The following is a 24,795-nucleotide window of genomic DNA, read 5'->3' as shown; positions in this document are numbered from 1 at the left end:
CTCCCCTAATAACCTCTCTCCTCTCTCTGTGTCCGTCTCTCTGTCTCTCTATTTATCAGAATACTACATCCCTTCCCACGCGACGCAATCCATCCCTTGCACCTTGCATTACTTGCACTGCCTCTCCTTTGCGCCTTACAGTCTTTTTTTTTTTTTTTGTCTTCTTTTCTCTACTCTGTGCTGTACGGATATCTCTTCGCTCTATCTCTTCTGGCTTGACCGGATGCTCTTCCCCCAATCCATTCACACCGTTCAGATCTGATCTGTCCGCCGCCCTCTTGCGGGTGCGTGCTGTACTTCTATTGCATTTTTCCTCTCTTCTTCCTTTTCTTTCTTCTTAATCCCGTGACCTCGCTATTTTCCATCAGTCGGGTCACTTTACTACTACTTCTACCCTCTCATTCTATACGGAAATCTCTCGGCCTTCGTTAAGCGACCCGGCCTCCATCTCCGCAATTGCCACCACTCGGGCAATTTCAACTGCTGTGATACTCTCTTCCCGTGTGCTGATTGAAAGACCCTTCTTCTACCTCGAAGCGAAGAAAAAGGAGAACTTACTCGAATCGGTTCTGACCAACTTCGCTTCCGAACCTTATCGTTCCCCTCCGATCATTTCGGGGATTACGTGTTTTGGTCGCCGTCGACCAAAAGTGGATGAGAGTGGAAATCCGAATTCTAGAAGACGACTTTCTTTGGTTACCAACCGAGCGTCATGGGGTCTTTGGATGCTGGGCCGAGGCATAGGTTGGTTCTTTCTTTTTTATTGTGTTCCTTTTCTCCTGACCCACTGTCCGCGATTAGTCTCTTTCCTCTTTCTATTTGTCACCGTCTTTTTTTGTGTTTTTCTTTTGGGTCACGGTCCTTTCATATCCGAATTAAATGCGGCGTGGCAACGGCTATCCAATTTGGGATGATTAGCTAACGATCGACTTCGCCCGTTCCAGGGATCACTTGCCAGCTATTGGTTTCCTCGGTAAAGACGCAAAACATCCTGCCATCGCAGGAACTGTTTCCTCTCCTGCTCCTCTCATCAGTCCACCGATTATGTACTCGTCTCAGCCGCCATCCTATCCTTACACCACCCCGACCGCTAGCAATGGTTCCCTTCCCTCAGGCTACATCTCCCCGCCAGAGTCGCGTCGCGCGTTGGAGGAAGAGAAGGAGAGACAGATTCAGCCGCAACGGCAGTCGCTTCCCTCCATCCATGAGGCATTAGGGAATGACAATCCACTCTCGTATGGCGGTCCGCCTACATCCGCACCCACCCAACAAGTTCATCCCTCGTATGCACCGCCGCCACACTCGACATCACCGGGGTTCACGCGGTCGGGGACAGAGGCACCGACTGGGCCACCGGGGCCACCAAACCCATTCTCCTTTTCGCACCAGCATCACCAACAATTGCAGGCAGAGGCATCACGGTCGAGCCTGACGTCCATCAACACTCAGGATTCCAGAACTGCGTCTCTCCATTCGTTTAGTTCGGGCAGATCTCCAACCCAGAGTGCAAAGACTGGCATCACCGCCAATTCGACATACGAATACAGTGCACCACCATCCGCAGGAGGTATTGCGTCGCCCAATGGGTATGCCCCTCCGTATTCGCAGTCTTTTTCGTTCCAATCGCAACCGACCGCCCCAGCCTATCCTTCTCATTACGACGCTCGCTACGGCTGGAAACAGGGTGCACCGGAGCCTGTACGCGTGGAGGAAATTAAGAATGGGTATACTCGTTCGCCACTTCCAGGCCACGGTGACTCGATGAAGCGACACTTGGAGATTTACGACGTGGAAGCTTCCCTTAACGAGGTGTGTATCTGTTCTCATGCAATTGAGTCAATCAATGCTAATTCAGTTCAATAGATCTCCGAGATGAGCACCCGGACTTTGGACTTTTCGAGACACTACGCTACAAGAGCCCATCAAACACAGCGATCGGGACCGGTGATGGGGTCGCTTCCATCATTGCACGAAGTTGAGGAAATGATCAATGTGCAGCGTCAAAACCAAGAAGCGTTGATGCGGATACGGAACGCGGTTCTTACCCAAGAACACGCCATGGCCGAACAAATGGCCCAACGGAAAGCGTACAAAACCAATGGGGTTGATGAGGAGATGGCCATGTACCAGGAGGAATACAAAGGCAGCGGGGGATTCGCTGGAGCAGAAGCCAAGAAGCGGCGGGGGGTGCGTTTCTCATCCATTTTCTATTCATCTGGACAGTGCTAACGATACTAGAAAGCTGCGCCTCCTGGACGTTGCCACAGTTGCAACCGAGCAGAAACCCCGGAATGGCGACGAGGACCTGACGGTGCCCGAACGCTCTGCAATGCCTGCGGACTACACTATGCCAAACTGACTCGCAAGATGGGCGCGAACAAGGCGCCATTGGGATCGAACCTGAAGCCCAAGACCCCACTGGGGTCAGCATCGCCTAACTAATCATTCTCTTTTGATTCAATCGGCGTTTGAAAAGGCTGGGATTAGATGGCGTTTTTTTATTTTATTTTCTTTTGAATACTTTGCACCGCACCATTACCCATTACCCTTATGAAACGACACGGAGTCACTTTTTTTGTTCTTTTATTCTTATTATTACTTTTTGGGCTACGGCAGGAGGTTGGGTCATGACGTTACCAGCATGTGGATGTGGATGTGGATTTGGTCTGGTTGGTTTTTGCTTCTGCTTCTGCTTGCTTCTCATGGACTTAGTTTAATACCCTCGCGCGTTGTTGGGAAAGAAAGGCATCCGATAGAATTCGCTTGTCAATGTGTGATATACGGTTGGGTTTGATTATTTACGATGCTACCACCACTTAACAACCATACCCTGTAAACTAAGTATACTCTCTAAGAATATGAATACGTATCTTATACGCCATACGCGTCCCTGGCGGGGATGACGAGAGATTAACTCCTGAAACGCAAGCACGACTCAGCGGTGCGCGATAGACGCAAAAATGAGATGAGATCTGCTGTTTGTCGGTCGCGCAGTGATCTCTTGCCGTGGTTTATAAAGTTAGGTTTGTAGAGTAGGCTTATGCCTGGTTCGGTTTGTTTTCGTTGCCTATTTGGGCACAGAGTAGTAAACCACTGCATTGCAGCGTGTCCTATACCGTAACTTCCAACTGCATGGACTGACTAGTAAATAGTAGGACTAGACTAGCAAGGACTGGGACAAACCAAGATCTGATCTCATCGCGAGTAAATCTCGCATTTACTGTACTGTTATGATTCAATCGACATATTCCATACGGAGTTAAAAGCACGGAATTAGCACCAAAGCCAGCCAAATCTCGGGATTTGAAGTTGAAGCCTGAAGGTCCTGGTCCTGGTTTGGGTTTCGGTTCGTTGGGGTTATCGCTGGTTGATTGGGTTGGGTCAGATTGGGGTTGGTTGGGGTAACTACTGTAGGGAGGGTAGAGATTGATGGAGTCATGGGGTGGAATCGTATGATTGTGGACATGTGGTTCTGTGTCTGATAACTAGTGTAGGGAAGGAGAGTGTAGAGGATCGACTGTGCATACGTCTACATCTACGTCTAGATACACCTACAATCGTGAGTTCGCCGAACTGCATCGCAAACTCCTCCGTACATAAACTAGTGAATCCAGGGGTTTCCTACTTGTAGGATACCTACTTGTAAGTAGTACAGTCTCCACCGACCCGACAGGTTGGATCAGGGCGATCGGTATCGAGCGGATACGATCGTAACCGCGATTTGGAATTGTGCCTACGCCATTGCATTCCACACGGCACGCACGGTTTCGATTAATGTAGGATATGTGTAAAGACAAGAGATAGGAAAAGAAGGAATTGCATGCGCCTTATTGAACACCTCAATACAAGTAGGACACGTACGGCATGGCCTCGGGGGAGTCTCGGGGGAACACCGAAAATAAATGGAACCGCGTTCGAATGAATCTACGAGCCAATCCGCGGAACGGGACAGACTGTCAGGTCAGGAGGAATCCCGGTTCGTATATCTGCATCTGTATTATTTATTGGATTGGATCTAGAGGATGCCGAAGCGATTTGATGGCCGAGATCTAGCGCTCCTACCATCCTTCGACATTCAACTCAAAAGACAAACTAGTACATATGCATTAGTCGTGTGACGAGACGAGACAAGACGAGGCTGAGGCTGAGGCTGAGGCTGAGGATGAAGATCTATGCAAGCATACACTTACTCCGTACAAGTACGTATGTATCTGATCGGATGGGAATCCACCCGACGTGATTTGAATTTTGAATTTTCCCGCAACGCTAACGGACGGGGCGAGCGCAGCGCAGGCGCAGCGCAATGACAAATACCCAGCCACACCGAATTGTGTTAGCGCGTGTCTGTGCAAAGTTCCTGTGCTTTGTATATCAGTACACGTATGTCCTTATGTACTAGGACTTCAGGAAGGAAGATCTAGTGGTTCTAGCGTTTCCGCGATCATGGGAATGGGATTCGCTAGTCGGAGTTGTTCTGGTAAATGGGGTGGAGCTAGGTCGATTTGACCGTAATTGGTGATGGGGTGTGTTGCCGATTTGGAATTGTTTTTTTACGGAGGACTGAGTTTGTACTACTACGTCGTGTATGGAGTATGGAGATCTGATTGATGGATTGATCTCTGCACTGGGGTATCGGTAGTTAATTGATCAGATGACCTTCGGGAGTTGTTCTTTTTTCTACTCCGTCCTTGTACATACCGTCCTGTGTACTTGTATGGCCGGGTTTGGTTGCGGGATCCACAGATATGAATAATCTGGACGTACCAGACTTGGAATACACATATTCTGCTAGTTTGGATTGGCTGAAGGTTTATTCGATGTACCATTCCCCTGGTACTCTGCTTTGTACCGCGATCTGAACCATCAGGTACATACAGGTACTGCCGTATGTTGTAACATCTCATTTCACCGCTCACATTGACCCTTCGAGTATGTACGCATGTATGTATGTATGTATGTATGTACTCGGTACATGTCAGATCCGTTGTAGATACCCCCCTTGATGCAGCTACCGTACACACCGACCTATACCGTCGAGTACCGAGTACTTTGTACTATGTACGGATCATCATCTGAGACAGCTGCCATGCATATCCATGATATGAACTTCACCCGGTGGCCGACTACAAGGTAGACTAGTGAAGGAACGCGCATAGATCGAACACGAGGGGTTCAGCTTGTGTCTCACTATTTGCATTTCTTACCAGATGAACATCATCATTGTATCTCCTGTATCTCCGTAAGTGCAATTACTATCCCGTATCTGCACCATCCAACCACATACACATATATTTACGCGTACGCAGAGTACCTGTGTAAGTACAAGTACATACGGGCTGTCACACGGCATCGATCTCTGGTTCGCCGATCCAACCCCCACCCGCGCTAAGCACTTCCCCCCTATTGGTCGGAATTCATAGCCGCCACATGACCCGTCTACGATTGGCCAATCGCCTGCTCTGCATCGCGGTACTTGTATCACGGCGTACGCCGTAACCTTCCCACCGGGATTTAATTACTTACGAGTACGAATTCAATACTGCTGATGGTGGAGGATGTCGATGATCTTCTGAAAGAGTGGAAGTACATTGCGGAGACCCCGATGTAGTATTCAACTGATGCTGGCTATGGAGGAGTAACTAGTTAACGAACGACAGGGGTTGGCGTGCGTTAGTGAGATTGAGATTGATCTCAGATCGGTGGTATGTATGTATGTATTGTATTCTTGTATTGTGTATTATTAGTCAGCTTTTGAGTACAAGTAGTAAATTAACGGTATGTACGCTGTAGGGAGTGATGGGGTAAATGCCTAAAGTGAGTCAGGTGAGATTAAAGATCGCAGATCAGATCTAACGGTTGCAATCTTGATTTCGTGAATGTTATGGTTGGAGTATGCGGTACAGCCCTTGCAGTCGTCCATACATGCCGTCGCTTGTCCTGCAGAAAATGTACCATGTGTAGTAAGATGCCCTGTCTGCAAGGAGTATGTTTCTCAGTGCGGGGTGAAGTATGCGGTATCATAGGGTTGAGTGGGAGTGTCTAAGTGAAGTACGGAACAGAGTATGGGATTGTTATGAGTAGGGCATCATATTAGATTAAATGCAACGATAGTAATCAGCCAGGCTGGGGTGTTCGTGCCTTAGAGATTCAGGGCATTGCTCAGGTTGGTTATCGTGTCGGAATTGTCGGAGCTGGTCGAATTCGGCGACTTCGAAAAGTGTAGTGGGTGGGTGGTGATGGGGAAAGGAGGAAAGAGAGGAAGAACGAGGGTGGATTTTAGAAGAGAGAAAGGTGGGGAGCTCATCTGGGAATTCACCAGAGAAGGTGGTAGAACTTGCACCAACAACATCAGGCAAGCGTCCACTGCCTTAACGTGAAACAGGACAGCAAGGCATTCACTTCATCTCCTTGTATTTACCCCCCCCCCCCCCAACTCATAACTATCAGGAAATCAACTAGCAAGATACTTGTCTGATTGCAACGACAGTTGTTGCTTCGATCCTGGAATTCGACTATATTTTTTGACAGAGCTAGAGATGGCATTCTTGATACAAGCGATCAATTTATAATATTACTCTTAGTCGCCAATGTGTCAACCCATCCTTGACAAACTGTAAGTATATTCGAGCAGAACATGATCGTCGATATCAAGGGAATAGACTGGACATGCAGTGCAAATACTATAAAGACGTGCAAACTTCTTGCTTGGGAACAGCCCTTTGCTGTCACGCTTGATGAAGCGAGATCTCAAGTTCTCAACAACCAAAGATCCTATCCTAGCCCCGCGGGCAGCAAGAAAAGCAAACATATGGCACATCCTATCATTAAGCAGGGGGGCAAGCTCACATCTCCATCAGCCTGATTTTGATACAGGCTTTTTCGTCGACACATACTGAACGAAATCCACAAATGCCATCAACAGGTTTGATGAATGATATACGAGTGGAATATCACGGAGAACTGATCTAGTCTTCTAAAGGGAAGATGCTTAGAACACTTCCATCAATTACCATCAGGCTATATTGACTGTTCACTTCAGCATGTTGCTGGCTGTGACAGGTTATCGAAGTTCTCAGAAATCAGAAATTGGCAATTTCGTCTTAGACTCATGATCAAAGCACACATGAAACATTCTTCATCGACATTTTCCGAATATATAAGGTCCCGGCTTTCCAGATCATATATGGGACTGATCTATCTTGCCTAAGAAAAACAAAGTTAGTATGGAAGAATGCTTCTATTACCTGCGCAAATGATCAAAACCTCCCAAGGGAGCGGGACACCAGACATGTCACTGCCAGCCAATGGCAACGTAAAATCGCTGTACATGGGGAAGGGAAACTTTATCAAATAAAATATAAGTACTCGCTAGGGTCTATGATGACCGTCGTGAAGATCGACCGTTTCTACCATGGAGATCCACAAACCCATACCACGGCGGGGGATTACCGTTGACTTTCACAAAGGGTTTGCTTTATATTCGTCAAATTTTGGTTTGAAATGGGCATGTGAAAGATTTTCATTACCTTCGTTCCGAAAACGGTGCAGTTATCTTTGAAATTGTCACAGGCTGCGCCTGTAGAATAAATGATATGTTATCCGGAGGAATGATGGGAGTGGTTATTTGACTACGTACCCCGCGAAAGGTACTTTTGTATATAAAAACTGTCCGATCGGACACCTGTTCTTCTCTTCTTCAACGGAATCTTTTGTGTGATAGCTAGTCATTAGCACTACGGGCTTAGCCCATAACAGAAATGATGCAAAACCCTAGAATCCGCCAGGATGGGGATTTAAGCCAAAATTGCCGGGACCTACGACTTTGGCCACCATATCACCTACAAATTGTCAAAATCCAGCAGATCGATAGGCCATCTGATTAATGGAGTGACATGCGCCTCGAAATTGGGCCATTTGGACGACGAGCTTCGAAATCGCCAGTCTGATAAAGCCCGGAAAGAGACCTCTCGGCATAGCAAAGAAGCTAATTCTTTGATCCTTAGATGAATTGCAAATTGCCCACCGAGAAAGCAGATTTGTTCCATTTCTATACTAAGACATTCTTTCATGTCGCAGACATTATCCGTGTCATTGAGGCACAAGACGCAAGCTGATTGGGAACAATACCAGTTTCTATGGTTTGAGTAAACTAGCCATATGGAGCCAATGGCTGCCATACGCGTGGCCGTGGCTTATCAAGAGGGATTTCCAGAGTATATCGACCAAACGAGATAGAGGACGCATGATTGAAGGAGGCTCTTTAATGTATTAGACGCGGCGCCTATCTGTCAACACCAAAACTCAGGAACTGGCTCTCACCTCTGGCCACATCCCTGGCAGCCTGAAACCAGCTCGGCTGATCTTCTCCGGCTCAGGTTAGAGCCTGAACAGTTCGGCTCGAGGTTCTGGAGCCAAATCAACCTTGTTGCCGGCCCGGAATATCGCCAGAACTCGTAAATGCCTGGTGACCGTATACCCGACGAACGGAAGCGGATTGATCCGGATTACCAGTCGACCGGGTGATGAAAGACCATCTCTCAGGGACTGGGTTCTCAAGATAAACCAAGAGAAAGGAAGTCAACAAAGTACGTAGTTATCCCATTTACAACTTGTTCGCAAGCACACTGTTTGCTCACAGATCACTAGTTGTTCACATACGAGACAGAGTTCTGTGATGCAGGTTAGCGAAGGCATAAACGAGGGACCTGAAGGTGAGGAGACTGTCATGGCAACATCACTAATGTGCGTGCTATGATTGACTTGAAATGTAGCTAAATGGCCTTCCTTTGCTGAACTAACACAGCTAATGAGATAACAGAAATGGGACAGTGTGCTTATTTCTGAAGAAAAGACAGATACATGCGTCTGATAAACCCAAACGCCATCATGCTGCAATTCAGACCATGATGGCCTGTACAGTTTCAGACCTTGATGTGAGAGATTGCAGAACTCCTGGCTCAGGATATACATATTAAAGAGAGTTCGTGTTAAGCAATGTAAAACTACATGCTTTTGCAAGCCAACATATGACAGGATCAGCAGAGGATAAATAGTTCCATCATTTCATAATGAATGTCCACAAACAAGATCTCTTGTTCCGTAACTAATCATTTCCCATAAATAATCCGTATCTTTCCCTCCAGGTTATGTACAGAAGATGCTATCATGCTGAGTGACTCTGAACGAAATTGAAATGTACCTTAAGATAATATAGTATAATCTAGATATTATGTAGTTCGGACTCATGGCAACGCCAAACAGGCCTCCCTGTATCTATCAAAGAATGGAAGAATGTCGCGTCTTGATAACAAGTCATCCAGCAGTATGCTATGATCAATCGACGAGCTCACTAGGGCTTGAGGCGTATGGAGTGGTACCGTGGGGAGAGGTGGTGTAGGTGTAGGAGCTGCTGTCGATATTATTAGTATTGTCGGGTTTTCTCCTGCAATGTAAAGGGTTATGCCGCGTTATCAATCTTTCGTGGTAGAGGCGTTACAGCAGCATCAGCTTCCTTCCTCTCTACATCCGTATTCGAATTGAAATCCTCACTCTTATCCTCCCAGTCCTCGTGGCCAAATTCTTCTTCAGTCCCGGCAAGCCGGGCAATCCGATCTAACACCCACCGCAACTCCAACAAGTCGAAAGACGGAAGCGGCCCCTCGACAGAATCGCGGGTGATCATCGTGATCCTATACCCGGAAGTAATCCTCTTACAATTCGCATTATAGATTCTGCCCTGATTCGGCGCAGAGGCAAGGTCACTCAGTAGAGACGGCCAAGAACACAAGCTCATGATATCCTCCTAGTACGGACTGGGCATTTAGTACATGTCCGCAGTCAACAATGTGCCATCTTCTGACTCCGCGATCGGTCTCAGACAGAACACGGCGTGGTTCCAGTACGCCCCTATGTGTAGTCCGAAGGTGATGTAGTTGGCGCACGAATATGCGTTTCGCCAAGCGGTGATTTTTGAGGAGGGGCAGAAGAGTGCAAGACTGCTTCAGAATTTTTCAAGATCGGGACTATCGTTGAGGCCCGGGGAACGTATGGAGTAGGCGTCGGTTTTGTTGGTGTCTGTCGCGGCGCAGGGTTCGTTGTCGGTAGTAAAGACCTGGAATTGATTTGTCAGTTATCGTCTGAACATTGAGGAACGGGATGTGTTAGACACTAACGAGTGGTTCTCTCTGATCATGCTGCCTTCCATAGCCCATCCATAAAGCATAAATGAAGTCAACGAATGCCTCTCGAAGGTTAAACATAACTTATACATCCGTAGTACTTCCCTAATCACCGTGCTCTCTGGCGCGAAGACTTCCTGTATTCTCTGGCTTCTTGCTTGTTTGGAAAGCTCGCGAAGACATTTAACACCAGCAAACTAAGCGGCCAACCAAGCTTCTGTGCTTTTTTCGTTGAATCCTAACGCATGGTAGAGGTTTGTAATCGCTTTAAGCCGGCCTTGTTGTTAAAGCTCAGGTGTGGCAGCCATTATGGTGGTAGGTATTTCATGCGAAGAGAAAACGTAGAGGGGAAAATGGGAGGGCAAAAGAAGAAAAGAAGAGCAGTATTAGAAAAATTGTGGGAAGCTGGAGGTGCATTCCCTTACAGCTATGTTGCTCGCTTGCCAAGTCACAGTAGGGCTTCTTTTCTACGTTGACAGAGTTCCCCTTGGATTTTTACAATAGTGAAGATTCAAGGACTTTGTTTGACTCGCAGTCTCTGAATCGTTATAGACACTGGCCAAGCTCAGCTATCGCGTTCAAGGGCATCAACAAGAGCTTCGAGTACATCAATTCTTCTTTTGAAGCTGTTGCCCAGACTCTACTAATAGCCCTGATCAGGGTTATGCAACAACTAAAATAGACACTCGAATCCAATCATAAGCATGTCCAGACACGGTATGACACTAAGTACAGGTGACAGAAGTCGCATGTGATCCTAAGAACCTAGGTGGTACAGATGATGACTTTTATATGTATCTCATATTCTCATATTCAGCCAGCATCCGACTGAACCAAGACCTGACCCAGAGAAAGAATCCTCCTAATCTCCGATATCGATCATCTACTCTAGTACATCAACACACCACAAAATGTGCTTCCCAAACCAAAAACTCACCACCTACCGAACTCCAACAACCTTCCCACCCCCTTCCAACCCAAAATCAACAAGAACAACCAAACCAGACACAGCAACCGCCATCGCCACATCCCTAACCCAACAAACCGAAACACAAGCCATGCTCTCCGTAACAACCGGCTTCCTCTCCGCCCTCTCCTCCAAATCCCGCGAAGACTTCGACCGCTACTGCGTCCGCGCTGGCGGCATGGCGCTCTTCCCGCCTTCCCCTGCGATCCCGCGCTTCTGCACGATTGGTTCCTTCGTGGAGCAGATTTCCAAGCTTAGGGATGAGATTGATGAGAGGATTTGGGATCCCGAGGTTACTGTTTCTGGGGACGGGGGGATGGGATTTGTTTGGGCGCCGTTTCGGGCGAGGGTTAATGGGGTGCTGGATCATGTGGGGGTAGAGTTGTTTGTGTTACATAAGATTGGGGGGGAGTGGAAGGTTACGGGGATGGCGGATTCTTGTCGGGTGCCCACGGAGGAGGAGAGGGTTTCGTTGAATTAGGTTGTTTGGGGTTAGAGAACGGGAGGGCGGGGGGAAAGGGTTTGGGTATATGCATGCAAGATAACATGATTGATTCTATACGGACACGCTATTGATATCATAACGTCTATGGAGATCTATTTCTTTTCCCCCCGGAGCATCTCCCATCCAACACTCCCATTCTTCCCTTCCTTAACGGCCATCTCATCAACCGCCTTGACAAGATCGTAGCAGATTCTCTCTGAAACGACGCTGTCCTGCTTGTAGGCTGGATGCTTCGCGACGTATTCCCGGATCCATCTAGCTCCAGTCCAGAGCGTACCATCTGCCCGTTTCCGGATCAGGTCGAGGTAACTAGCAAGCGAGCATCTCGTCTCAACATCGACATTGACACTGTCCAGATACGACTCGACAAGAGTAATCAATCCAGGGAACGAGCCGTCCGTAGAGCCGTTGATGATCTCTGAGATTGTCATGAGATCGTACTCCATCTCCACCGGAGCGAGTGGTGGTGATGGCGGCGGCGTGTTAACGGCCGACGAAGTGGCAGATGACATGTTACTGCCGTTGGATGAGTGTTGCTGTCTGCGCACGCGGCGGGGGAACGGATCTTTGCGGAAGTAGAATTTGCTGTCGAGAACGCCGTCACGGGCATGTGCCGTTTCCATATTCTCCGTTGTCCGCTGGATGGGGATGTAGAAGTTCAAATCGAAACTCAGGATAGCACGGGTGACGAGGACGATGAAGATGCTGAACGCGGCGTTCTCAAAGTCTGTCATCTGGACTTCCATGGAGCGGAATTCGACGCGCCAGCCGATATCGTTCTTCTCCGGCGGTGGGGGTTTGAAGCGCATGTGCTGCCAGTTTGTGGATTGCAGGTTCTCGAAGTGGTCTGCTTTATTGAGGTCTAGTTCTTCGAGATCTTCGGAGAAGATGACTAGAGGGTCACGGATAAAGAGGTGTGCGAAGTGGGTGGCCAGGAGGTCGTCCATGCCGCCTTCTATTAAGCGCTTCTTGATGTCTTCGTCGACAACCAGGTCTGGATCCAAGTACTCCTTTCGCAACCGCGGGTCTTGAGAGATGTATGTTGAGTTTGAGGCGTATCTAGATTTAGGTATCCTCCATCTGTCGTTTTTGAGAGGCTATCTATGTCAGCCTGAATGCGATTCACATGGTGTCTGTAAACTTACTAATTCACCAAGCTCTTCAGGGGTCCTATCATCAACAGCCCTGCTGATTTGGTTCCACCGAGAATCCGTATCCACGAGGAATCCCTTGTAGATCGGTGTCGCGGCAGTAAGTGCCATGAGAATCGGACCAAGAGGACTCAATTGGTCATACAGTTTCCTCCCCTCATTGATATTCTTCGCCTGGAAAGTGATTTGAAGACAGCAGCTACCCATTCCAAAAGCCATGGCGTCCATGTAAACATGGTCATCCTTGGCAGCTCCGTTTCGAACATCATCATCCTCGGGCCAAATATGGAGGTCGTAGTTCACAGTCGGATCTTTGAAAGGGGAGGGTGTGTTCGTGTCCTTGAATACTGGGACGTTCAATTCAACCTTTCGACCCCTTCTAGATCGGATGTTGGCAGCTAAAGTCGGGAAGCGGATATGAGGATTAGCGATCTCGTCGGGGACGAATTGCGAGCGCAGTGCTGGTCCAGATGGGGGATAGTATGGTTGAATGTAGTCGTCCTTAGTGCCAAGGCGAGGGAATGTGGTCATGGTAATTGGGTATTCGTTCGATGCCATATGCGCTTTCGCAACTTCTCGTCTTCACGATGTTAGAAATTGGATGGAACCTTGTGAGAAAACCCAGCTTACCTCCTCTTCATGTTGCCCTCAACCTTGAGCAGGTCCTTAAAATCAATTCCCCATGGCTTTGCCGGGGTAGCCTCCAACATGAATCGTCCGAATTCGGGGTGGAAATGCGGTGGCTCAGCACCGGCCCTACATCCCGTCAGTATCTTGTATAGTGTCCAAACCATCGACCGTCACGCACCCTGTTCCATCTTGATTTTCTCCGCCGTCTGACTTCCACAAGGCCTCGTCTCGGGCTAGCGATTTGAGAATATCGGCTTGTGCTAAGGATAACCGGGCTTTCTTCGCATGTTCATCGACGGCGACGACGAGGTATTCGACCTATGGTAAGACAAGAATTAGCAAGAGAGCCGTAACCCGAGCGCATACGGGAAAACTCACCTCGTCACCCCAGAGAAGAGCATCCCTCTCCTTTCCTTTTGCTCTGTTCCAAATAGCAAGCAATTGCTAACTCCATTAGCCCAAGATTATTTCGAAACCCCAAAGTGGTTATCCATCGTACCTCGATACCCCATTCGCGAACCTGGTGCGCTCTTTGCTTCGCTTCCGGCCATTCCAGGGCCGTTCCGAGTGCTCTGTAGAACGAACATGCAATATTAGCAATCGTCCACCAGTTCAGCACCTTGATTGGGAATAATAACATACAATAAGCCCATCTTATAGCCCGGAAGTCCTGAAGGTACACAGAATCTCGCGAAAGCACTGGACGAAACTTTGCGATATTTGGATGCCGGGAACCCCGCGGAGGAAAATGAGGGGATCAGATCCCTGCTCTATCGCAATGCAAGACAAGGGAGAAAAATACAGAAAGACGAAGAAGCGACACACAGTCGTACGTTTAAGCGCGCCGCAATATTAGAAATAGATCCTCGAATCTTGGGAGTATGTAGAAGTTGTCGTCGACTTTATGTCACGGCTTTTCCCGCGGGGATAATTTTGCCTCTTAAAGCCCGGGCTTGTCTCCGCTCAGAAGTGCTCATTAAGAGTCATTGATGGCTTACGGTGGAATTTGACTTTCTTTTTGCTTCTTTTTCACAGCGTTGCTCTGCTTGGCCGTGAGATGATAAATCCTTCGCTCTGCAGCGGGGCAAGGGCGCATTTCTAATATGCACTGCATCTGATTTATCGGCGATAACGCTGTTTGCACCGCGCAAAAATCGTAAGAGTAGACCTGGATTTCTAAGCATTCGGAGGGGAGAAGGGGGAGGTGGTCATGTGATATATATTTGATCTACAGCTATCTACGAATGGAAAGAATAGACGAGAAGGAAAGCAGAGGAGAAAGAGAGCAAAATTCCCCGGTCTGGCTTGTTTCCTATTACTTTGTAATGCATGGCAGCTGGTTCGTCTGATCTTTATGGAGATTTTCTGGCGCTCTCACTACAAAATAGCACCATTTGTTGCAAAGAATTCGGCAATACGAGGCAGAGGCTAGCGTTGACGGTTTTGATTGATTTCCTTTCAATGGCTAGACCAGATGCAGGAACACATGCTATGTAACCACTCGGTTCACTAACCGATGACGAGAGCCTCACCATCTGAACTGCCTATGAACACAGAGCAGCTCTGCCTCACGCCGACAGGATATATCATCAGACACTACAGACGAGGCTGAGAACCAATTGGGCCCAGGAATTCAATGGGATGGTATCGGCATATCGTCTCAAAGGATTCCCAACGCCAGACTCTGTGTTTGTGAATGGAAATGCAGTTCCACAATCGCTATGTACATAACCCGCTGCTTTTGCATCGTCTCGAACGATTCCGCCATTTGCGCCTGCAACTATCTCAATTGCTCCGGGCACCATCCTTGGCCGCACGAAGTTCGTCCATCTTGGCGACACGCTTCTTGAATTCCTCGTACTGGCACTTTTCGTAGCTGTGACGCTCGTCCTGTTTTAAGCCGCAATTTGTATCAATCAACCTGTTTTTCTCATGGTGGTATGAGCATAGCCGAAAAGGGCCCGTACCTCGCACTTCCAGGGAAGGTAGTATTCCGCCTGTCGGCATCGGTTCAATGGGATCAGGAGGTTCGCACACGAGTCACGGTACTGGAGGGGAAGACGGGCGTCGGACATTTCTTGCCGGGAGGCAGCTGTATGAGAGTGTCAATAGACCGAGTCCAATGACGATAATCGAACACCACCATGTCGTCGTTCGAATTGGTAAAAGCTAGAAACCATACCGGTGCTGTCCCCGAGGCCAACAGTGTTCTTGATCGTCTCAGTAACAGTCATCTTGAGCAGGACAGCGGTGCAGATCAAGCAGGGTTCGGATGGGGCGTCTGTATTTGGACCGGCGAGGTTTGAGCTTCCGCGGTGATGTTCGTTCCCGCTCTCCGGCACAGGTCATATGACACCACGTGATATGATCACCGTATCTGGACTAGTGCCGCCAAGGCCACTTTACGCGGTTGGCTCTCGAGGCGCGTCTCACTCCGTCCGCCCTGCAAACCATCGCGTTATCGAAATGCCACGACGAGCCACCCGTGGCTGATTTAATTGACCTTCCTTGAATTCCGTACTGTATGTGATGTCTTGAGGACCAATTGCTGTGTGTTTGTGCTGTGTCGCTGATGATGGCTGGGAAGACCGTTCAGATTGTGGTCCAGGGCCGCGTCGGCGCTACATTCCTACTTGCCTGTTATTCGTTCGGCAACCTATTGAACAATTAAGCGCCTTGTACAGTCGCCATCATGGGGGATGTGGATTTTTCTAAGATATATTCCGCTACATATAGCAATGTGAGTCTTTCTTTTCTTTTCCTCGCTTTTTTCTTATCTCCCATCAACTTCGACTATCCTTGCCTTGCGCATGTCCCTTGTTTGGAAGCGCAGTGTAACTGACATTGCCTAGGTTCCAGTATATGAATACAAGCTCGAAACCGACAGTGTTATGCGAAGGCGAAGTGATGATTGGATAAATGCAACGCATATACTCAAAGCTGCCGGGTTCGATAAGCCAGCAAGAACACGCATTCTCGAGCGGGAGGTCCAAAAAGGAGTCCACGAAAAAGTGCAAGGTGGTTATGGAAAATACCAAGGTATATTTTCTCAGTCGAAGCATCTCAATTGGCTCATCGTGCTAACATGAAACCACTAAGGAACATGGATTCCGCTTACCGAAGGCCGTCTGCTCGCGGAGCGCAACAACATAATCGACAAATTAAGACCCATCATTGAATTTGTACCAGGAGATCGCAGCCCTCCACCAGCCCCGAAACATTCGACCGCATCGAAACCCAGAGCTCCGAAGGGAGCCGCGAATGCCCGAAGAATCGCGAACGAAGATGTCTTCAGCGCGGTTAAGCAACACCATCCCATGGGGCCACCGAGCTTCCCTCATGAGCAATACGAGATGAGCACTGGTTTGGAAGAGGATGAATCGATCGAGCAAGCTACCCTTGAGTCCTCGTCAATGGTGGCAGACGAAGAGATGATGCCAATGTCCCAGCATGGTGGAGCATATTCGCGGAAGCGGAAGCGCGGAATGAATGAAGTTGCTGCAATGTCACTCAGTGAACAGGAGCACATTCTATATGGAGATCAGCTTCTTGATTATTTCATGACTGTTGGAGATGCCCCAGAAGCCACTCGGATTCCTCCGCCGGAACCACCAGCAAATTTCCAAGTGGACCGTCCTATTGACGATTCAGGGAATACCGCATTACATTGGGCATGTGCAATGGGTGATTTGGAAATTGTGAGGGATCTGCTACATAGAGGTGCTGACGTCAAGGCGCTTTCTGTACATGAGGAAACGCCACTGGTGCGCGCTGTCCTTTTTACGAACAACTACGAAAAGAGAACGTTCCCGGCTCTTTTGGATCTACTCTTCGATACGGTTTCTTTTAGAGACTGGTTTGGTGCGACAATCTTTCACCACATATCCGAAACCACTAGGAGCAAAGGAAAGTGGAAGAGTTCACGGTATTACTGCGAAATTCTGTTGGAAAAGCTGCGCCAAACATGCTCACAAGACGAATTGGACCTGCTTCTATCATGTCAGGACTCGAACGGCGATGTGGCAGCCTTGGTGGCAGCTCGAAATGGGGCTTTTCGTCTGGTGAACCTACTCCTGACATATTGCCCTCGTGCATCGGATTTGGTGAACGAGAAGGGCGAAACGGCCACGAGCATTAGCCAACGCGCACAAACTGCTGAGCGCGATATTCCACCAGCGCCGTCGTCAATTACCATGGGCAATGATCACATTGACGGGGAAGTCACTGGGCCGGTTAACACTGATGCACAGGTTGATGCTCCACCACCAGATCCGTCTGCTGCGACATCTGACCTGCTCTCGAAGATTGGAGTGATTATGGCAGAAGCTAGCAAAAAGCTTGCTACGAGCTACGGGAACACCAAGCCCAATCAGCAAGACTCGGATGACATCGCGAATCCTGAAACCTTGTACGAGCAACTGGAGCAGGATCGACAGAAGATCCAACGGCAATCAGCAGCGCTAGCGGCCAAGGAAGCAAAACACGACTCTGTTGACGCACAACTTGGGCGGTACGATCAACTAAAGCGCAACTACGAGTCGCTCTTGGAACAAGTTCAACAATCACGTCTCCTGGAACGAGCGCCTACGTCGGAGGACAACAAGCCTCCATCGACTAGGGATCACAACGAACTCATGACAACTTACTATCTATCCCGGCAGCTCTGCTCGGCACAAAAAGTGCGTCGGACCGCGGTAAAAGACCTCGCGCAACAGACGGCAGATGCCGGAGTGAGCACCAAGTTTGACGTCCATCGCAAGCTGGTTGCACTTGCGACCGGGTTGAAAGAAGAAGAGTTAGATCCGATGGCTGCTGAATTGGCCGAGACCTTGGAATTTGACCGTATGGATGGCAAGGGCTCTGGTGCGCAGTCTCCCGAACCTCAACGGCAACAGTCTTCGCAGAGTAAGGAGCCTGCATCGCTTCCTTTCGCTGGGCCGGTGCCTGTTGATGCTTGAGATACTTCCTTCTCTATTTTGTATTCTCATACCTGCTATATGTTTTCCATAATTGCATCTCGTCATCTTGTCTATCTTATTGCGGTTGAAAGATCCTGCCAAGCAGATACCCCGTCTTTTGTCTATTTTATTTCTCATATTATTACATCTGACAAGGCCTAGACCGCATGGCCTAGGCTGTACATACTACATAGAATAATGTTGCACATTTATCGGTGAAATATTAAATGACTCGTACCTATCTACTGACTTTTCGTGCCTATTTACCCACTGTCACTCACCATCGAGCCTCATAATACATAATAAAGCCCACCAAAATAAGAACCGCCGATACCACTACCAACACCCACAGAAGACCAAAACACTCCAACCAACCAACCGCCACAAAACCGATTCCTGAGTAATAATCACCACACAATATACCCCATACCAATGCCTATTGGCGGACAGATTTCTTTCATGGTGGTCAGACAATAAAACATCGCTGGCTGTGAGGAACGCCACGTTGGCGCCCACTAGACAGGGAGGGTGAATCCTGGGGAATCTGGTTGGTCAGAGCGGCTGTGATCATGGTGGTGAAGTGGATGATCGGCTAGTGGGCGATGGATCTGGTGCAGGTCAGTTTTTACTACATGTTCCCCGGGCTTCCATAGTATGTACAAGTGATATATGTTAGCTTGAGGATTAAGGCTTGAGAGAATTGGACGTATATCTCAGGGGTTTACTTTGGCGATCGTGTATAAGTACTTGTACTACTACTACTATGCAGGCAGATATACATCTAGCGATGTACAAGTACTCGTATTTGGCGCTGTAATATTGTATTGGTGTAAGACCTGTACGTATTTCCCCACACGACGCTCTTGCTTTTTCTGAAACGAGCCAATGACCAGTAGTATAGTTGACGGTTGTCTCAGCCCGGCGATTCACCATTGGTCAGGGGGTGGAATAGTTCGGGTACTAGTGGTTGTGGATTACTTACGGTACATGCAGAGCCGAATCGTGTACTCTGTAGAATAGCTACCTTGAGCATGGTACTCTAGCTCGAGCTTTGCTAAGATGTACCGTTTAAATCCTTCTATCTTATACCTGATGTGGTGGTCACAGTCACGGGGAGTACAAATAGACGCGTAGGGCGTTGCGTTCATCTCACGCCAAGTCCGGGGTTTATCAGACCAATTCATGAACAGTGCTCCGCTCTGCCTCCGTATATGTATCCCTAATCCGTACTCCATACACTCATGCAGTGTAACGGTACTTGTATGATCTTTAATTCCCCTTAGACGCCCTGCAGGCCAACTACCGACACCTCTGTATATGTTCAGTCCACAAGCATGCAATGACGGGAAATAAGCTAACCGACCAAACCGTGAAGAGCGCACTATGGACAATAGCTGCATTGCCCTTGGTATATGTCACATAGACCGGCTCTACCCTTAATGAAACCTTGTTATTTTTGGATTGTGTCTGTCTTTCAGCTGCAATGAGGTTGGGTTTGGAATGTCGTTGTTACTTTGGCGTACTCGGGCATTCAGCCGCACTTTGATGTTATGCAAGAATGGTCAATACAGACCTAAGAACAGCAAAGTAAATGCTCTCTGCTTTATTTACAAGTTCCATTAAATATTCTCAGAGAATAAACTGCCTGCTGTAGATTGTAATGTAATACGTATCTGACTAAGCAGCCCCTGTCAATCTGCCACAACCGACTTACCGCCCGCCGTAGTGAGTGCCCGAAGGCGAAGCGAATCTCGTTCCTTTTTCTTCCTCATCTTCTCTTCTTTCCTCTCCTTCTCTTTCCATCCACCATCGTTGTTGTTTCTTTCTCATCTTTCTCCCCCCTTCTTCTTCTTCTCCCTGCTCCTTTTTTGCTTTTCATCTTTTTCCCCTTTCTTTTCTTTTCCTTTTTTGAGAAAACCGCGTTTCTCATTCTTCCCTCACCTTCATCCTTTCGCTCCACCATCAAATTCCCCTCTCCAAATTGACAGCGCCTGGCAGAGATTGCCGCGTCAAGATACCTCCCCAAGGCCACGCATATACCCGTGCCTTTGTCAGCAGTCTGGATTCGTCCGATCTTTAATCGTTGATTGTTTCGACGACTCGCTCGACCCAATTCGAATCACCTCTTCCGTACATAGACCCGATTTTCAAACCCCTCTCCTAAAATCCCTCCTTTCGACACTTCCTCATCTTGCTGTGCTTGCCTTGTCAAGCGTGTTTTTCGGCCGATTTTCGCCTGGGGTTGCAGAGCATCTCTCACGCGTCATCTTTCCATCGATCCTTAATTGATACGGAAGGCTCCGATTTTACCTTCCAGAATTCCCAAAAGCTCGTTATCTCTCCTCTCTTCGTGACGTTCGGTTACGTCTGTCGTCTATCCTTCACTATTTGATTTTGGTCGTTTGATCCGATTATCGACAAATCAGTTTGAAAAGTACTTCGCTGTACAAATTCTCCTTAATCCTTCGCTATTTTTCCTACTTTGATTTCGAATTCATTCTTTCGTCCTCTTAATCTACAGGTACGTGGAGTTTGTTGTTATCAATTCCGCATCGTGTCAACTAACTCGGACCAGGCCATTGGCAGTGATTGTTTTGCATAATTCGCCGAATTAAACGACGTTGACTAACCTCGCGCATTTCGTCCTCGTCATTACACTCCCTTTAATATCATAATTCGCCCTTCGGTGGTTGACTTCGTTTACCCGATACGACTTAGTTTCTCTCACGAGTATACTTTCGCTCGCGTTACTTTTTTTTTTTTCTGCCTTTTTCGATCTCTCTCATATACGACCACGGGTATGGACACTGGCGGTCTTGCTCAAATGACTTACAACTCTTCTTTCAATGGCGGTTCCATTGGCGTTCCGAGTTCCAGTTTTTCCTCCCGAGGCAAGGGTTCTCACATCAAACGCTTGAGTGTTCCGCCGCCTCATATCTCTACGATCGATGAATCTCAGCCGTCTGCGCCGCTTCAAACTCCTCGTACCAGCCGCTCTCATTTGCTGGCTGGATTGAGGACTGCTCCAAAATCTGCGACGATTCCTTCCGCGCACCAGCAGCACCTCGGTCAGGACACACGTCGGTATGCCGCTCGTCCTGACCGAGTTGCTGAGCGTGTGCCGCAGACCGCGACGGGAACTGGATTTCCTCGCCACTCGTTCGCCTCGAATCAGAATGTGGATATGAACACCGGTCGTCCAATGTACACCCTGCCGGAGCAGGTGCTCGCACCTCCGGCCCTCGACGTTGGTGCTGACTTGCCTATGGACGATAACTTGTACGCGGAAATGATGTCCACAAACCTGTTCTTGGCAGCCCAACAGCAACGCCTGCAACAGCAATTGATCAGCGTTACCACGGCTGCTCAGCAGTTCCAGGGTCTCAACCTGGGAATGCCTGTTGCCGCGCAGCAATCCCTTCCGTCCCTTTCTCTGCCTAGTATGGGTTTCTACCAGCAGCAGCTCCAACAGGGAGTGCAGCCGATCGTTCAGCCGGTTCTTGGCCAACCTGGTCTCTTTTCTGTCTTTAACCCTCTCACTGGTCAGCAAAACTACATCTATGACAATTCCGCCGAGCAGCAGCAGGACGCTGGTTCTTCGTTTTACCAGGAAGAGCAGAGAGACCACTTTCAGGAAGACCTGCATGTTCCTACTTTCCGTGCTGAAGTTTCCCCTCCGCCGGAGTCGAGACAGCCGCAGCGCTCTGTTTCTCCTCCCAAGTCCAGTCCCCCTCCCCAGGAGGTTACTCCCTTGCCCCCGCCCTCTGCCAACGCCTTCCGCAGAGGCCACAAGAAGAGCTCGTCCTTCGCGCCTAGGCCACTTGACACAGCCAAGGCCAACAACACTGTTGTGAACAGTGCTGCTCCCAAAACCGCCGCATTGCCTCCGAAGACCGCCGCGTTGCCCCAGACGCCGGCCACTGGAACCTTTGGTCCCGGACAAGGACGTGCGGGCGAGCACCCGATTCGTCAACCTCGGGGACCGCCCTCGATAGAGGAGCTGGTAGCCAAGCCCACGTCCAAGCATGAAGGTAGCAAGAACTTCGCGACACGTCAGCGACGCCGCGCTGTTAACAACCTGGTTCGTGCGGGAATTGAACGACGCGGCGAGACCCGCAGCTTTGGATACCACAGCAGCGGAGGCACCAACACCCCAGCGAGCGAGAAAGAATTCACCTTCTCAGATAACGATGACGCTACCGTCCGTAGCGGCAGTCTGTCCAGCAAGCCCAGCTTGGGCAGCCTGCGTGCCGCGGCTAATGGCGCGATTGGTTCCGAGAGGAAGGAAAGATCTTCTCGGGAACGCAAGTCGGACAGCCCTTACAGCGGTACTCCCACCAGTGAGGACGGTGGAAGCTTCTTCGGTCCCTCCGGGAAGTTCGCGGACATCCGTGCGGATCATGTCTCGTCTCCAACAGGAACGCCTTCCGTTGCTGCAGTCGTTGCTGGACAGAAGACGGCAGCTCCGGGTCCCGAGAGACGCAAGACTCCGATGCTTGTGTTATCCAGCGCCGAAAAGCGCAAGACCCCGATTGTTTAATATGGCACAACGTCATTGTAATGTGACAAAGAGACTTAACGGACATACTGGTGTATGATTTTGAATTTTGTTTTCATCGTTCGCTATTTTTTGCTTTACTGAATTACAAGTGTTGACACTGGCAATTGTCTTCTATTTTCTTTTCTATCGAGTGTGTTTTGGACATACGCACGTTTCCATCCAAATCTTGATATGATTTTTCTTTACTCATTTTATTATTTAGGTTCTATTCATTCTTTTTGCCTCCATTACTCCAACAGATTGATGAATGTGAATTGGGTTGTATTTGAATTGCTTTTCCTAGCTTGACTGTTTGCTAGTCTTTTGATACCAGTAAATGTGTTATTACATGGACAGTTCTTCGTATGGGATGTCATAGTATCTTAGCCTGTAGACTTCGCACCGCGGCCAGGCACATGGATAGCCGCGAGGTGGGAGGTCTCTGGCCGCGCGTGGGTTCAGCATTCTGGATATATGTGCCGGCATCACTCTGCAAAGAAGGATCCCATTGACATTTCTCCTCTTGTCTAACCCAGGGGGCTTATCGAGTGGGCTTTCTCGTCAGGGTGCCAAAGTAATGAGTTAATGGTAGACCTAACCATATGGCCTGTAAACGGGAACTGTCCAGAGACTCGCAAATGTTTCGCTATCTTTATTCTTCCTGCAAATAGCGGAGGAGATGGGATAAATCGTCTGGCACGGACTTAGCTTCAAGGAGAGTCGTGAGATTAGGTATCACTCTTTTCTCTTATTAAACGGGCCACCAGGTGGTTGCAATGATGAGCTGCGTGGCGAACGAGACTTGGGATAGAAGGTGGTATGTAGTTGGATAGTTATGAGATGGCATGTTTGAAGAGTCTTATCGAATGACTTTCTTTCATTTCATATGAAGTCAGTAGCCTTCATATTATTGGGTGATGCTTCGGATTCTTTTCTCCCAGCTTGGCTGCTATTTGCTTTGTCATCTTCCACTGTTTCTTGCCCTTTTTTGTGATTTAGTTATGTCTCTATTTTCATCACTTTCCCCTAGCTACTGTGTCAAAAAGTTCGTTGACAGCTTCTGTAAGGTAGCTATATTCCCCAGCGTTGACAAAATAGCATTTCGGACGGTGTGGTTCTTTTCGTTCGAGAAACTCCAATCGTTCAGTTTCGCTCAGATATTGTCCGATGCCAAATTAGGGAATGGGAGAGGGTCTTTATCGCTCAGTAACAGTGGCTAGCCAACCAATAATGTTTAATGATGAGGAGCCGAACCCACTGGACGGTCATAAGACCGTGGATGTTAATATTGTCTTTTGAATATCTGCGTCGCTGTAGGTGGTAGAACTAAGATCTTACCATCCCTGTTTTATATACGCAGGGGCCGTCGGAATTAGCTCCCCTTTGGGAACTCAGTTGCGGGTGACATTGTACCCGTGTACCGGCATGAGATCATGCTATCCTCTCAGACGAGTGAGTTGCAAGATGGTTGCACGAGTGTTGTTTTGTGGCGAAGGATAAGACTTGAGGAATAAGGCGGAGAGAATGGTTACGGGGTGGTATTTTGATAGGCCTTGTCAATTGACTTTTCTTGCATATGATCAGTTGATGCTATCCGCGGGAGCATAAATACATTTCAATGACTCTCATTTCTCTAGCCGTTGAGGAACCACCAGCATGTGTTGGCTTGTACGCCAATATCCCGGGCAACGGTTTAGCTCGGATCTCAAACTCCGTTGTTTGGTTGGAAGTAGGTGTTCCTAGTTCTAGGATAACATTGCTCATATAACCAATGCCTCTTCCTGTGTAATGCTTTGGTTCTGTAGTGCGTTTTGACAAACTTAACTGACTTGAATGCCCAGTTTGCAGAGTGGAAGGCATCATGCC

The 24,795-nt window shown here is 48.5% G+C and overlaps 7 protein-coding genes across 7 annotated transcripts; 4 read left to right on the top strand and 3 right to left on the bottom strand.

Annotated features, from left to right (window-relative positions):
• Positions 1 to 712: 712 nt before the first annotated feature.
• On the top strand, positions 713 to 2,442 carry nsdD (GATA-type sexual development transcription factor NsdD; the record flags this gene model as incomplete). Its single annotated transcript, XM_043284414.1, has 4 exons — positions 713 to 744; positions 945 to 1,809; positions 1,864 to 2,187; positions 2,239 to 2,442. 4 exons carry the CDS (start codon positions 713 to 715, stop codon positions 2,440 to 2,442), a joined length of 1,425 nt encoding a protein of 474 aa, XP_043133207.1.
• A 7,015-nt stretch (positions 2,443 to 9,457) lies between these two features.
• Positions 9,458 to 9,682, bottom strand: ACHE_20142S (uncharacterized protein; the record flags this gene model as incomplete). The annotated part of the gene is made up of 1 exon (XM_043284413.1): positions 9,458 to 9,682. The coding sequence occupies one exon, from the start codon at positions 9,680 to 9,682 to the stop codon at positions 9,458 to 9,460; it is 225 nt and encodes a 74-aa protein (XP_043133206.1).
• Positions 9,683 to 11,089: 1,407 nt separating this feature from the next.
• ACHE_20141A (uncharacterized protein) lies at positions 11,090 to 11,626 on the top strand (the record flags this gene model as incomplete). The annotated part of the gene is made up of 1 exon (XM_043284412.1): positions 11,090 to 11,626. One exon carries the CDS (start codon positions 11,090 to 11,092, stop codon positions 11,624 to 11,626), a length of 537 nt encoding a protein of 178 aa, XP_043133205.1.
• A 116-nt stretch (positions 11,627 to 11,742) lies between these two features.
• On the bottom strand, positions 11,743 to 14,084 carry GCS1_1 (glutamate--cysteine ligase; the record flags this gene model as incomplete). Its single annotated transcript, XM_043284411.1, has 7 exons — positions 11,743 to 12,747; positions 12,796 to 13,381; positions 13,432 to 13,557; positions 13,610 to 13,749; positions 13,810 to 13,875; positions 13,931 to 14,003; positions 14,074 to 14,084. The coding sequence occupies 7 exons, from the start codon at positions 14,082 to 14,084 to the stop codon at positions 11,743 to 11,745; spliced, it is 2,007 nt and encodes a 668-aa protein (XP_043133204.1).
• A 1,132-nt stretch (positions 14,085 to 15,216) lies between these two features.
• ACHE_20139S (NADH dehydrogenase [ubiquinone] 1 beta subcomplex subunit 7) lies at positions 15,217 to 15,665 on the bottom strand (the record flags this gene model as incomplete). The annotated part of the gene is made up of 3 exons (XM_043284410.1): positions 15,217 to 15,321; positions 15,399 to 15,523; positions 15,614 to 15,665. The coding sequence occupies 3 exons, from the start codon at positions 15,663 to 15,665 to the stop codon at positions 15,217 to 15,219; spliced, it is 282 nt and encodes a 93-aa protein (XP_043133203.1).
• A 458-nt stretch (positions 15,666 to 16,123) lies between these two features.
• ACHE_20138A (putative APSES transcription factor) lies at positions 16,124 to 18,389 on the top strand (the record flags this gene model as incomplete). The annotated part of the gene is made up of 3 exons (XM_043284406.1): positions 16,124 to 16,171; positions 16,284 to 16,470; positions 16,531 to 18,389. The coding sequence occupies 3 exons, from the start codon at positions 16,124 to 16,126 to the stop codon at positions 18,387 to 18,389; spliced, it is 2,094 nt and encodes a 697-aa protein (XP_043133202.1).
• Positions 18,390 to 21,189: 2,800 nt separating this feature from the next.
• On the top strand, positions 21,190 to 22,929 carry ACHE_20137A (uncharacterized protein; the record flags this gene model as incomplete). The annotated part of the gene is made up of 1 exon (XM_043284405.1): positions 21,190 to 22,929. One exon carries the CDS (start codon positions 21,190 to 21,192, stop codon positions 22,927 to 22,929), a length of 1,740 nt encoding a protein of 579 aa, XP_043133201.1.
• Between the last annotated feature and the right edge of the window lie 1,866 nt (positions 22,930 to 24,795).

This window comes from Aspergillus chevalieri, chromosome 2 (assembly GCF_016861735.1).
Source record: "Aspergillus chevalieri M1 DNA, chromosome 2, nearly complete sequence".
Lineage (NCBI taxonomy): Eukaryota > Fungi > Ascomycota > Eurotiomycetes > Eurotiales > Aspergillaceae > Aspergillus > Aspergillus chevalieri.
This window is presented reverse-complemented; position numbering and strand designations above follow the sequence as displayed.